Genomic DNA, 12,519 nt, shown 5'->3' on the forward strand with positions numbered 1-12,519 from the left:
TGCCCAATGAGCCAATGTCATTACTCCTGGAGTGGGTGAGTGGGCTCCTCTTTGGTTTCAGCTACTGCCCTAGTGTAGGGAGGTCGAGTTGGCCAGTTTCCTTGGGTATCTTAGGGCAACAGTGGGGTGTGGGGAGTTTCCAGAGGAGTCCTCCTCTTAGGGCTGGGTCTCAGAAGAGCTGATGGGCTGGACTGGAGACAGAAGACCAGGGAGCCAGACAGGTCCCTGGCATCTGCCTTCTGATTTGAGCACAGAAGTCGGGAGTTACTTCTGAAACCCCAATGGCAAGGAGGTTTCTGTGGCCAATTAGGCTGGCCTGGAATGTTAACTGAACTTGTCTGTTGGGAGCCCCCGAAACTGGGATCCCAGTGACCCAGGTGAGAAAGGCAGGTGACAGTCCTTCCCTTCCTTTCTCTGCCCTGTCAGGTTCTGCTCAGCCCCTGCGGGGCTGGGAGGGTGGGGTTGGGGGAGTGCCAGCTTTCACCACTCCCTCTGGGATGGGGGTAGAGGAGTGTGAAAAAAGGTGTGTATCCCTTTAACAAGGGCCCAACCCCAGGGCCAAGTCAAGAGGCAGCTCAGCCACTATCTCCCCACTGAGCCAGCTCAGCGGGCAGGGCTGGGAGGGAGTGGGACAGATTCTGGGAGTGCAGTGGGGAGGAGTCCCGGCTGGGCTGAGTGCAGGGAGCTGCTTGGCAGTGCCAGAGCCCAAGCCCCAGAGCCCTGCTGGAGCGGAGGCAGACCGAGGCAGCAGGTGAGAACCCCAGGCCCGGCCTGGGAGGTCTGTGGTTGCCGGAGGGCCCCACAGTATTGGGAGGCCAGGAGAAGGGGCAGTGAAGGGGGCCTGGGGAGAGGGGCCTGCTAGAGAATGGGCAGGAAGATTTTGGTAATTATTAACTTTCCCCCACAGGCCAGTTTGGGAATGCGGAGTCCTGGGGGGTTGGGGACTGGGTGAGGCCTTCAGAGGGGATGCATGGGGTGGTGAGACCCCTCCCTGCCGCAGCAGCTGACGGAGCTCCTCTCCTGGGGCAGAGCGTTTGGAAGCTTTGCCCGCAGCTACTCGATCCTTCCCAATAGGAGAGGACAAATGCGTGTTGGTCTGGGTTGGGGGTGGTCAAAGCTCGGACACAGGCCTTGCTGGGCTCTGGGAGCCGTGTCCTGGGAGAGGCGATGGGGTCCAGAAGGAACCAGGCAAGTCCCAGGGAGCCTGAGATTCCAGGAAGAGGAGGCAGGGGCTGAGGTGGTGTCTCCTCTACCTCATGACCCAAGCAGGCCCCACTGTGTTCCAGGAGCTGTTCCTTGAGGGGGATGATGAGATCTGGGAGGAACCCGAGTGAGGCTGTGGGGAGCCTGTGAGCTCCCTGGAAGAGGGTCTGAACTCAGCAGCTTCCCCACCTCAGGACCCAGGCAGGTCCCGGCTTGAGTTGCTTTTCTTGGCAGAGCCACCTGCACTATGGGAGCCTTCCCCTGCCCAGCCCAGTCGGGATGGAGGTGAGGGCAAGGGTTCTGGGGAGCCAGCTCTGCCTTTCCCCACATTCTAGTAAATGTTGGTGAGGCTGTGACAGTTGTGTGTGTGTTGGGGGAGGCGGCGGCAAGATCCACACCGAACTCCTCCAACTTCACTTGTCTGGAAAAATATCAGAGGCTGGCTTCTTGCTCCAAGAGCTGAAGTGAGTGAAAGGGCGATGGGTTACCCAAGCAGAGGGGATCAGGAATGGCAGAGGTCCTTGCTCCGTGTGTGTGTGTGTGTGTGTGTGTGTGTGAGTTAGACGCAGAGAGTCCTGTGAGGATGGTGAGGGGTGAGGCAGAGTGGCTACCTTGAGACCCAAGCAGGCCCCACTGTGCTCCAGGAGCTGTTCCTGGAGAGGGCCTTGTGGAACTAGAGAAAGAACACAGGAAGGAGCAGAGAATGGAACAGCTGAGGCTGGAGAAATTTCATTTGAAACAGCCTTACTGATAGAGGTGACATTGTCAGCCCAGTTCAGATGGCACCTTCGCTATATATTGAAGGCAGAGAGGACAAATGAGTAAATGAAAAAGGGAATGAATTAATGAATGTGCAAGAGAGTGAATGCATTATTGAATGAGCAAGTGAATGAGTGAGAGTGAGTAAATGAGCCACTGAATGAATGAGTAAGCAAACTCATGGTGCCTAAGTGAGCAAATGAATTCCAGGTAGATGGAAGGGACACAGAGAATCCATACTTAGGCTTGGCAGTGGGCTAGGCTCTGGAGAGAACAGTGACCAGGAGGGACAGGAGTCTAGGGACACATCCCAACACCTGGAAAAACCTTAAGACTCTAGAGGTGTGTGTGGGGTGAGAAGAGAAGGTGGACTTAGGAGGGTGTGGCGGATGTTCGGAGCTCCAGATGGAAGGAGCCTGGGGATGTTGGGGGTGGTTAGGAGGCATCTGGAGGGTGTGGGGCCCAGAACCTGGGGGTGGGTGGGTGGGGCTGGAGTGGCTGGGATCCATGGGCATGGTGTCAGGGCAATTTGGGCTTTTGGAGAAGTCAGCAAGTTGGGCTGAGGTGGGCGGGGTGGGGGTGGGAGACTGCCGGTTGCTCAATGATGAATCAGCCAAGGGGAGGACAATGAGAACATTGGGGTAGGGCTGGAGGCCTGAGGTGAGAGGGCCCATTGGAGGACTCGTGGTCCTCCCATTCCCACATTTCTGGAAGGCTCCAGTGTGCACTGTCCACTCAGGCCAGGATCTACCTGTGGCAGGGCCAAGGCAGGAACGACCTCCTGCTTGACCTTTCTAGGAAGGGGCTGATGGGATAGAACATATGACCCACCCCTGAACCAGGAGACCCAAGGCCTGGCTGGTGGGGGAATGGGGCAGGCGGGAGGAGTAGGTGGTTTGTGGGATGGCAGAGCCTGTCTCCTGGCCTCCAGGGTAGGGAAGCAGAGGAGGGTAATGATCCCTGCCTGCCTACTACCCTATCCTTCCTTCAGAAAAAGCTCCAGAAAAGCACTTGTCAGATGGTTATCTCCAGCACTGTCCATTTTACCGAAGGTGGGGAGTGGGTGGGTTCCTGGGAGGATGGGCTGGGAGCTGAAGCCCTGAGGCGCTGGAGTTCCCGCTGTGGGTCTCCCAGTACTCCTGGGAGCAGGTGGCAGAGTCATCTCTGGGGCTCATCTGTGTCTTGTCCACTTGGCTACTGCCAGAGGCCAAGCACGGGTTGAGTCATGATATTGAGGAGGGCCTGGAGGAGACAGCTCAGAGAAATGACTCCAAGAAGGCAGGTGGTGGGAGAGGTAGGCTGGCCTGTGGGGAGAGTGGCAGAGGGAGGTGTACCACCCATTTCCTTCCCTCTTCCTCTCCCTGACCGTTTCCCACAAGATCCCTCATTTAGGGAATGAGGATTGGGATGGCTAAGTGTGAAGAGGTTCTCTGAATTATCTTCCCACTCCCAAGGCTTGGTTGGGAGTGAACTTGGCACAGTCTTTCCAGAAATGGGCACGGTTTTCAGAATCACCTGAAACACTGGTTATGAACCTGAGCCACCTCCAACCCAAGGGCAGCATAGCGGACAGACCACAGGTTGAACAACGGTCTTCCTCTTCATCTGTAAATGTTAAAGCGTTTGTATGAAAGTCTTATAGCGGAATAGACATGGAACCATGCAGTTACACACTTAAATAAAAGAATATGGAAAAGAGTGTGGCTTCCTGCCATCCCGGTACTGTGCTCCATCCTCCCAGCTGGGACTAGAGGGTTCGGGCAGGTGGAGGAGGGGAGACAAGGGCAGGATTTCCCTTCAGAGAAGCTGCAGCCTGACTCTCCCTCTCAACTCTCCTTCCTTCTTGCTTCCTGGCCTGTTCCCTCCTGGTCCCACCCTTCCTTCAGAAGAAGCTTCATGAAAGAAAAAGCTTAAAAGGTGGTCAGGGACCTGCGATACCTGTTATCAGGACTGGAAGGAGGTAGAATATGTATAGAACGTCTACCTTGAGCAAGGCACTGGACCAGGCAATGTGGCCTGGAGAGATGCAGAGATTAAAAGCAGGGAGTGGTGTATACCCAGGATTAAAAAAACTGTCCTAAAGTCTGAGTCCCGCCGTTTGGTTCAGAAAATACATTGGCCGTGTGTAAGAAAAACAATGCTTGTCTCAAGGAACAAGACAGGACCCAGGAAGACACTGTGGCCTCACCAGTTAGTGGGCCCCAGCCAGTGCTAGCTGAGTGGTGATGACAGACACGTCTGTGGGAGTCAGGGAGGATGGCACCCAGGGCAGGGGTCAAGGCGGGCTTACTTTGGAGGTGTGGTTTGGGCAGGGCCCGAGTGATTGGCAGGCTTCAGTTGGCTAGAGAGGGCAGGGCAGCCGGCATGGGAGTAGGAATGGCCACGAGGGGCCAACGGAAAGCAGGTGGCAGGACAGAAGGCTGTGGTGGGGCCTGACCGAGCAGCCTTTCCTTCCAAATCTGACTGTGGCTCGCTCAGGCCCTTATGGTGGCTGTGTCCCTGTTTTGTCCATCTCCTTTCACCAGGACCCGCCGGGTGAGGGTGGCTGGAGCACATTCCTGGGCTTGGGAGTGGGAAGGGAGTCTGATTTGCCCAGGGTTGATGTGGGGGGGCTCTGGGCACGGGCCGTGACTCACAGAGTAGATCCAGATCCGCCTGCTCCCCTCATATCCTGTTATTCAGAAGGCTGTATCCGCTTGGAAAGTGTCTTTTGTCCAGGGGTAAGCGGGTGACGCATGTGCCCTCTGGCAGTCTGCTGCTGTGTCCAGGGTCCGACTCCAGCTGGGCTGTAACTGGGCTTGGCCCTGCCTTAGGTAATGAAGTGTGGGTGGGGGTGTTCTTGAATCCTGCTGTGTATTTAGGGATGGGCATAAGGGAGGAGAAGCTAGCAGGGTGTGGAGCGGTGTGTTGGGAGAGCTGCACAAAATCTGATCCAACAGATCTGGACCTTGTCCTTTCTCAAAAGGGGCAGCCGGGGCCTGAGACCCTGGACTCACTGCCCTGGAGCCCGGCAAGGGATTGGGGAAGGCCTACTCCTTCCTTTCTGCTTTATTTCCTGGGAGTGGGAGGCAGTAGCCTCTGCCCCTAACCTCCATGGCTCATCTCAGCTGTCCCAGCCATGCTCGGACCCAGGGAGGTAGGCCAGCTGCAGAGCAGGGTGGGAGAGCAGGTGGCCTCTTCTCCTCTTCCCGTGACAGCCTCTTGCCCCTTAGGTCTCTGACACTAGGGATCTTGCTCCCTAGGGCTGGAACCTGGTGCCTGGGGCTGGGGCAGGGCCTGGAGAACCTGTTGAGGTGGTTCAGCTGGGAAGCACCTGGATTAGAGGAGCCGCATAGTTCTCATTCCAGGGCTTACTCTCCCCCACCCACTCTGTTCCCCTTTTCCTGCCACCTTCTTCTCCAGGGACCAGAAGCAAGGGAGGAGGAGGGACCCAGGGCCTAGGGTGGGCGTGGAGGAGGAGGTATGGCCTGTGGGGGTCTCTTCTCAATTCCCCTCCTCCTGGTGTCCAGGCCCCACCAGCAGGCGAAGCAGGGAGATGTCAGACTGCTACACGGAGCTGGAGAAGGCGGTCATTGTCCTGGTGGAAAACTTCTACAAATATGTGTCTAAGTACAGCCTGGTCAAGAACAAGATCAGCAAGAGCAGCTTCCGCGAGATGCTCCAGAAAGAGCTGAACCACATGCTGTCGGTAAGGCCTCTCACCCAAGGCCTTGCCTCCCTCTCCCCTTCCCTCCCCTGCAAGCCTCTGGCCTCTCAGGGTGTCTTTCCCTGTTGAGGCCTCTATCCTTCCAGTGCCCCCTAACTCCAGGGTCTCCTCCACCCCCAGGCTTCTGTCTTCTCAGGATGCTCAGGCCTAGCCAGTGGGGCTGTGTTTGCATTTCCCAAGGGAAGCAGCTGCCCAGGCCAGATCCTAGGTCTCTGCCTAGGGTCCTGCCTGGAGTCTCTCTCTGGGGTTTCCACCCTCAGCATTGCTGACCCCTGCTTCCTCCCCAGGACACAGGGAACCGGAAGGCTGCGGATAAGCTCATCCAGAACCTGGATGCCAATCACGATGGGCGCATCAGCTTCGACGAGTACTGGACCTTGATAGGCGGCATCACCGGCCCCATTGCCAAACTCATCCGCGAGCAGGAGCAGCAGAGCAGCAGCTAGAGACCCCTTTGGCCACACCTTCCAGGCACCGGCCTGACACCCCGCCCTGGTGCTCTCCCCAGGCTCCCTCCTCAGCCTCCTGCCCACCCAGGGCCCTTTACTCTCTTCTCTCTCCAGACCTTCCTCTGACCCTTGCTGAACTGGGGTCCTTTTGTGAGTGTCTCAGTCTAAGGGTACCTCCCTCCCTGGGGTGTCTCAGCCCCTGGTGTCAGTGGGCTCTTGGGGCCCCTCTGTGAGATCTCAGTGCTGTCTGGGGACCCTAAGAATTTTCTCACCTGTTCAGTCTCATCTAACTTTCCAATGTCTGATGTTCCTGCCCAATTCCTGCCAGATTCTGGGTCCGTCCTGACCTCCAGAGGTCAGCCTGGTGCTTGAGGTCTCCCTGCTTTTGGTGGCAGCGGCGGTAGCAGCAGCAGAGACCTCTCCACTTTCCTTCCTTAGCCCCTCTGTTGGGTAAAGAGGCACTTTCAGGGACTTCCCTCCAGTTGCCTCTTCATCTGGGAATGAGCTAAGCAAGGCTGAGCCTCCTCTCGTTGCTTGAAATAATGGTGATATAAAGGCCGGATTTGGAGTTTGTATCCCCTGGTCCCTTTGGGATGCTCATTAAAATCTTCCCACCCCTTGGAAACGTTTTATGCTTTGGTGGTCTTAGGCCTTGGGCCCTGTGACAAGAGAGAACCTCACAGAAGAACCTCAAAGGCAGAGCAAGAAAGGAGCCAGAACTCCTGAATTCCAACAGGCACTGTCAGCTGTGGACCAGCAGCTCCCTCCATCCTCCTCCATGAAGGGCCAAAAGCCTTAGGTCACCAATCTCTGGGCCCTTTTAGCCCAGACTCAGACTCAAATTCAACTTCCAGGCACACAATAAGTCCCATTTAGTCCTCACTGCAATTCCATGAGAGAGGGGCCATGACCCTTAGTCTTTTTTTGGTTTTATTTGGAGAGTTTAATAGGCCAGAAGGGGCGAGAAGGAAGGGAGAAGGAAGAAGCTCCCCTGTACAGAGACAGAGGGAGGGGGGCCCCAAAGCTGAGAGAAGGAACCCCAGCTGCCACAGATACCATCTAGGTATATACACAGAGGCTGGAGGAGGAGGTGTCTGATTTGCATAGGGCTCACGGGATTGGTTTGACTATGCATGGCATTCACATAGCCCTCGGAAAAAGTTGGCCCTCCCACTCTAGCTTTTTTTTTTTTTTTTTTTTTTTTGAGACAGAGTTTCACTCTTGTTGCCTAGGCTGGAGTGCAGTGGCGTGCAATCTTGGCCCACCACATGCTCCGCCTCCCGGGTTCAAGCGATTCTCCTGCTTCAGCCTCCTGAGTAGCTGGGAATAGAGTCATTTGCCGTGACACTCGGCTAATTTTTTTTGTATTTTTAGTAGAGATGGGGTTTCTCCATGTTGGTCAGGCTGGTCTCGAACTCCTGACCTCAGGTGATCCGCCCGCCTCATCCTCCCAAAGTGTTGGGATTACAGGCGTGAGCCACTGCACCCGGCCCCACCCTAGCCTTTTAATATGCAAGTGCAGGGTACCATGATGTTCTACACACCTGGGGATACGTGAGGGCGGCCACATTGCCAGGAACATGTGGGGAAATGGCCAGAAGGCCGTGGGAATCACCATGTTTGGGTGGACCCAGTTTCTATGGGCTTGCATTTGCATATCAAAGGTTGCCAACCTGGCTCTAAGGGCTGGGGCTTTACAAGAAACTTTTCTGGAGATGCTTTAACAGAATGAAAACATGGAGAACCCCCGTCTCTACTAAAAGTACAAAATTAGCTGGGCATGGTGGCACATGTCTGTAATCCCAGCTACTTGGGAGGCTGAGGCAGGAGAATTGCTTGAACCCAGGAGGTGGAGGTTGAGGTGAGCGATCACGCCATTACACTCCACCCTGGGCAACAAGAGAGAAACTCCGTCTCAAAAAAAAAAAAAAAAAAAAAAAAAAGAAAACTTCCCAAGGACCCAAGGACCCCTTTTCCTCTCCATCTGCCTAAAATAATTTGTTAATAACTCCTACAACATTCCCCACTGTGGAGATGCTACACTAACTGCTGTTAGGGGGTTTTGGGCGACGACTCCTTCTGGCTACTTCTTGTTGAAAAGGGGCATGGAATGGGGAACAGCAGCTAGGGCTACTCCTGGGGTCAATCTAAGGGTCCTCAGAAGAATGGCGTGTCCATGTGTGGCTCTGTTTACAGCACCATTTGGAGTTTGATTGTTTCTAGATGAGAAAAAACAATTTGAGTTATAGTATTGCGTATACAGGGTCCAAATATCAATACAAGACACACAAGCAAGAGAGGGCTTAATAAAGGGGTTAACTAATTCCATAAAGAAGACTGCAATTTATTCAAGAGGGATTGTAGCCACTCGGGGATGAAGCTGGCATTTTCCCTGAGCCTGTCAATAATTTTGATTTGTTTTTTAAGTATTCGTAGATTTTCCTTTACTTTACTAGAAGTGTTAATCCAAAAGCAGCATGTTTCATTTAAAACTGCATCACTAAACCCAATAAAAAGTCCTAGCAGATTCAGTGATAGTAAAACTTTCATGCTTCATTTTCATTAGTAACTACTATCCCTGCTATAAGGATAATGATTAAGCAAAATATGACAGCGATGGAAACTCTCTGTTTGATATTTCAGTTAGAAGGTACTACCATGTATAATCCGATTGCAAATAATAGAGTGAGTAGGGCAGTTTCCATAAGTGTGGTGTGGTAGATAATTTCCATCTAAACTTTTACCTGTCAAGATATAGAATTCCCCTTTGGGGGTCTGTGAAGTTCCTTGGTTTTATTTTTCTAAACAAAGAAACCTCTGGGTTATGGGCACCCTACTCACTTTTATTACCTGGCAGAATTTGCAGAATAATTGCCCAGAACTAGTATATTGATGCAGATTTTCTGTTACCCATCCCTTATTTTTTCTTCCAAGCTGCAGGAGATCACTGCTTGATTCACAGGAATAAGTAGGGTTAGTCTAAAATGTAGGCGAAAAGCTTGAAAACAATTAATGAGACTAGGACTTAATGATAAATGTACGATAAGCTTTGGGGCACCGTTTTTCTCTCTAGTCCTCATTTTTTGAAAAAACAAATCACGAATAAACTGTAGTCTTACACTTGGCCTGATTATTTGCATAAAGTGCAGCAAGAATGGTTATTTCCGCACAGGCCTTTTGGATTGACTTTGATGAAACTCTGTTTCACAAGGAATTTCAGATAAGACTATTAAAGCCTAGCCCAGTCATGGGTTTGTATCCTCAAATACCTGTTAGTTGAGTGATCCTCTCCTCTTGAGGTCCCAAGATAAACTCGGAGCTCCCAGACCTGTTAGAAAGTGACATTCTTTACTGACCACAGGTTAGGAACCCTGTGCAGAGATTGTGTAGACAAGGCATGAGGCCAGTTCTCCCCAAGGGGCTTTTATTGACTCTGCATGTCAAGCTTGATTCAGATAGTTTCCAAAATCTAGAGGAACCAGGCAGAGAAATAAACATGCTCCAAATTTTGTTCATAGGAGTACACCTTACTCGATGTTTAAAGGCCATAAATAGTTTAAAATAAGTTTCCTTGACTCAATCAGATGAATGAATTTCCTTTCCTGGCCAACGCACTAAAATGATATGTCTCTGATGAGTGGAGGAACACCAAGGTTCTTGGTCCTCATGCTGGTTTAGATAAAACGACCCGGACACATGTGGAGTGGTTTTAAGGAGGAGAGAGTTTAACAGGCAAGAGGGACAAGAAGGAAGGGAGAAGGAAGAAGCTCCTGTATACAGAGACAGAGGGAGGGGGGCTCCAAAGCCAAGAGAGGGAACTCCCATGACCCTTAGTCTTGAACCATGAGTGGCACTGAGGCTCTGAATTCTCATTAGTAGACTATCCTGATACAGAGAGAAGTTGTGGGATGGAGAAGTAGAGGTGCAAGGAAGAAGGAGTGTGGGAGGCCAGGAGGAATGGAAGCCATGACTTGCAGCTGCTGGAGGGAACATTGCCAGTTCCTTGGTTTCTCCCCTGCCCTTGTACTGAGGGAGATCCCAGTAGGAAACTCACCCTGCAGAACTGGGAATCAGTGGTTTTTAGATGGGAACAGCTTAAGGCTTTCCAAAAGATGCACAGGCACAATAGTTTTATTGGTATCCGCTTTCAGATCCTCAGCCTTCTAAAACTGATCTGCCCTGGAACAGGGCAGCGCTCAAGGTTTGGCACTGTTCCTCCTTTCCCACCCCCAGTAGCTGGGATTACAGGCTGGCGCCACCACACCCAGCTAATTTTTGTATTTTTAGTAGAGAAGGGGTTTCACTGTGTTGGCCAGGCTGGTCTTGAACTGCTGGTCTCAAGAGATCCACCTGCCTCAGCCTCCCAGAGTGCTGGAATTACAGGCGTGAGCTACCATGCCCAGCCTACTATGCTATCTTGACTGAACGATAAAGAATGAGTTAACATGTTTTGTTGGGGGGGGGGGGGGTTATCTCTCTCTCTCTCTTTCTCTCTCTCTCTCTCCATCCATCCATCTATCTTTGTATCTATCAATCTATCATCTATTTATCTACCTACCTATCTACCTATCTGCTATCTATCTATCTATCTATCTATCACTATCTGTTAACTGGTTAAAAAAAGACATAAATTTACTCTCTTTTTTTAGTGTGTATTACAGTATTGTTAACTGTATATATGTTGTACAACAGATCTCTAGAACTTTTTCATCTTGCACGATTGTAACCCTATACCCTTTGAACAACAACTGTTTCTCCCTCCCCACAGTGAATACAATTTTACTTTCTGTTTCTTTTCTTTTCTTTTTTTTGAGACAGAATCTTCCTCTGTCACCCAGGCTGGAGTGCAGTGGCACAATCTTGGCTCACTGTAATCTCGACCTCCCGGGTTCAGGCGATTCTCCTGCCTCTGCCTCCCGAGTAGGTGGGACTATAGGTGTATGTCACCACGCCCAGCTAATTTTTGTAATTTTAGTAGGGATAGGATTTTACCATATTGGCCAGGCTGGTCTCGAACTCCTGACCTCAAGTGATCCATCTGTCTTGCCCTCCCAAAGTGTTGGGATTACAGGTGTGAGCCACTGTGCCTAGCTATTCTCTTACTTATTTCTGCTCTAAACTTTATTATTTCCTTTCTTCTGCTAACTTTGAGATTAGTTTATTCTTCTTTTTGTAGCTCCTTAAAGTGTAAAGTTAGGTTGTCAATTTGACATCTTTCTTCTTTTTCTTTTTCTTCGTTTTTGTTTTGTTTTTTGAGATGCAGTCTTGCTCTGTCACATAGGCTGGACAACAGTGGCGCGATCTCAGCTCGCTGCAACCTCTGCCTCCCAGGTTCAAGCAATTCTTGTGCCTCAGCCTCCCGAGTAGCCGGGATTACAGGCATGTGCCACAAGGCCCAGCTGAGTTTTTGTATTTTCAGTAGAGACAGGGTTTTACCATGTTACCAGTCTGGTCTCAAACTCCTGACCTCAGGTTACCTGCCCACTCAGCCTCCCAGAGTGCTGGGATTACAGGTGTGAGCCACCGGGCCTGGTCATCTTTCTTCTATTTAAATTTAGCATTTACCACTATAAACTTCCCTCTTTATACTACTTTTGCGGCATCTCATAAGTGTTGGTATATTGTGTTTTTGCCATTATTTTATTTTTTTTGGAGATGGAGTCTCGCTCTGTCGCTCAGGCTGGAGTGGAGTGGTGTGATCTCAGCTCACTGCAAGCTCTGCCTCCTGGGTTCACGCCATTTTCCTGCCTCAGCCTCCCGAGTAGCTGGGACTACAGGCACCCGCCACCACACCCGGCTAATTTTTTTTTGTATTTTTTTTAGTAGAGACGGGGTTTAACCATGTTAGCCAGGATGGTCTCGATCTCCTGACCTCGTGATCCACCTGCCTTGGCCTCCTAAAGTGCTGGGATTACAGGTGTGAGGCACCGTGCCCAGCCTTTCTCAAGATGTTTTATAATTTCCCTTGTGATTTCTTCTTTGACCCACTGGTTGTTCAAGAGTATGTTGTGCAATTTCCACATATTTGTGAGTTTTCCAGTTTTCCTACTGCTATTGATTTCTAGTTTGATTTCGTTGTGATCATAAAAAATATTTGGCATGATTTCAATCTTCTTAAATTTGTTAAGGTTTACTGTGTGACCTGACATGTGCTCTGTCCTGGAAAATATTCTGTGTGTGATTAGGAAGAATGTGTATTCGGATGTTATCAAGTGGAGAATTCTATGTATACTCTTAGGGACAATTGGTCTATACTGTTGTTTAGGTTCTCTGTTTCCTTACTGATCTCCTGTCTGGTTGTTCTATCATACATATATATTTTAAATGGATGATGGAGGCCGGGTTCAGTGGCTCATGCCTGTAATCCCAGCACTTTGGGAAGCTGAGGTGGGCAGATGACCT

At 51.1% G+C, this 12,519-nt stretch overlaps 1 protein-coding gene across 3 annotated transcripts; it reads left to right on the plus strand.

The window, feature by feature from the left end:
• The first annotated feature begins 517 nt into the window (after positions 1–517).
• On the plus strand, positions 518–6,742 carry S100A16 (S100 calcium binding protein A16). Of its 3 annotated transcripts, XM_073008370.1 has the most exons (4): positions 647–751; positions 1,287–1,488; positions 5,472–5,650; positions 5,956–6,742. In XM_073008370.1, exons 3-4 carry the CDS (start codon positions 5,498–5,500, stop codon positions 6,112–6,114), a joined length of 312 nt encoding a protein of 103 aa, XP_072864471.1. In that variant the 5' UTR covers positions 647–751; positions 1,287–1,488; positions 5,472–5,497; the 3' UTR covers positions 6,115–6,742. The 3 variants fall into 3 exon arrangements, with proteins under 3 accessions (XP_007975262.1, XP_072864471.1, XP_007975263.1); XM_007977071.3 differs by lacking the exon at positions 1,287–1,488 and having other exon boundaries at positions 518–751; XM_007977072.3 differs by lacking the exons at positions 647–751; positions 1,287–1,488 and adding an exon at positions 4,308–4,775.
• The last annotated feature ends 5,777 nt before the right edge of the window (positions 6,743–12,519 follow it).

This window comes from Chlorocebus sabaeus, chromosome 20 (assembly GCF_047675955.1).
Source record: "Chlorocebus sabaeus isolate Y175 chromosome 20, mChlSab1.0.hap1, whole genome shotgun sequence".
In the NCBI taxonomy this organism is placed as follows: domain Eukaryota; kingdom Metazoa; phylum Chordata; class Mammalia; order Primates; family Cercopithecidae; genus Chlorocebus; species Chlorocebus sabaeus.

Bases quoted from the DNA above. Each gene is read 5' to 3' on its own strand.
- S100A16 (XM_007977071.3), top strand. From the start codon at position 5,498: ATGTCAGACTGCTACACGGAGCTGGAGAAGGCGGTCATTGTCCTGGTG. The intron at 5,651-5,955 runs GTAAGGCCTCTC...CTTCCTCCCCAG, and splicing joins AGCTGAACCACATGCTGTCG to GACACAGGGAACCGGAAGGC.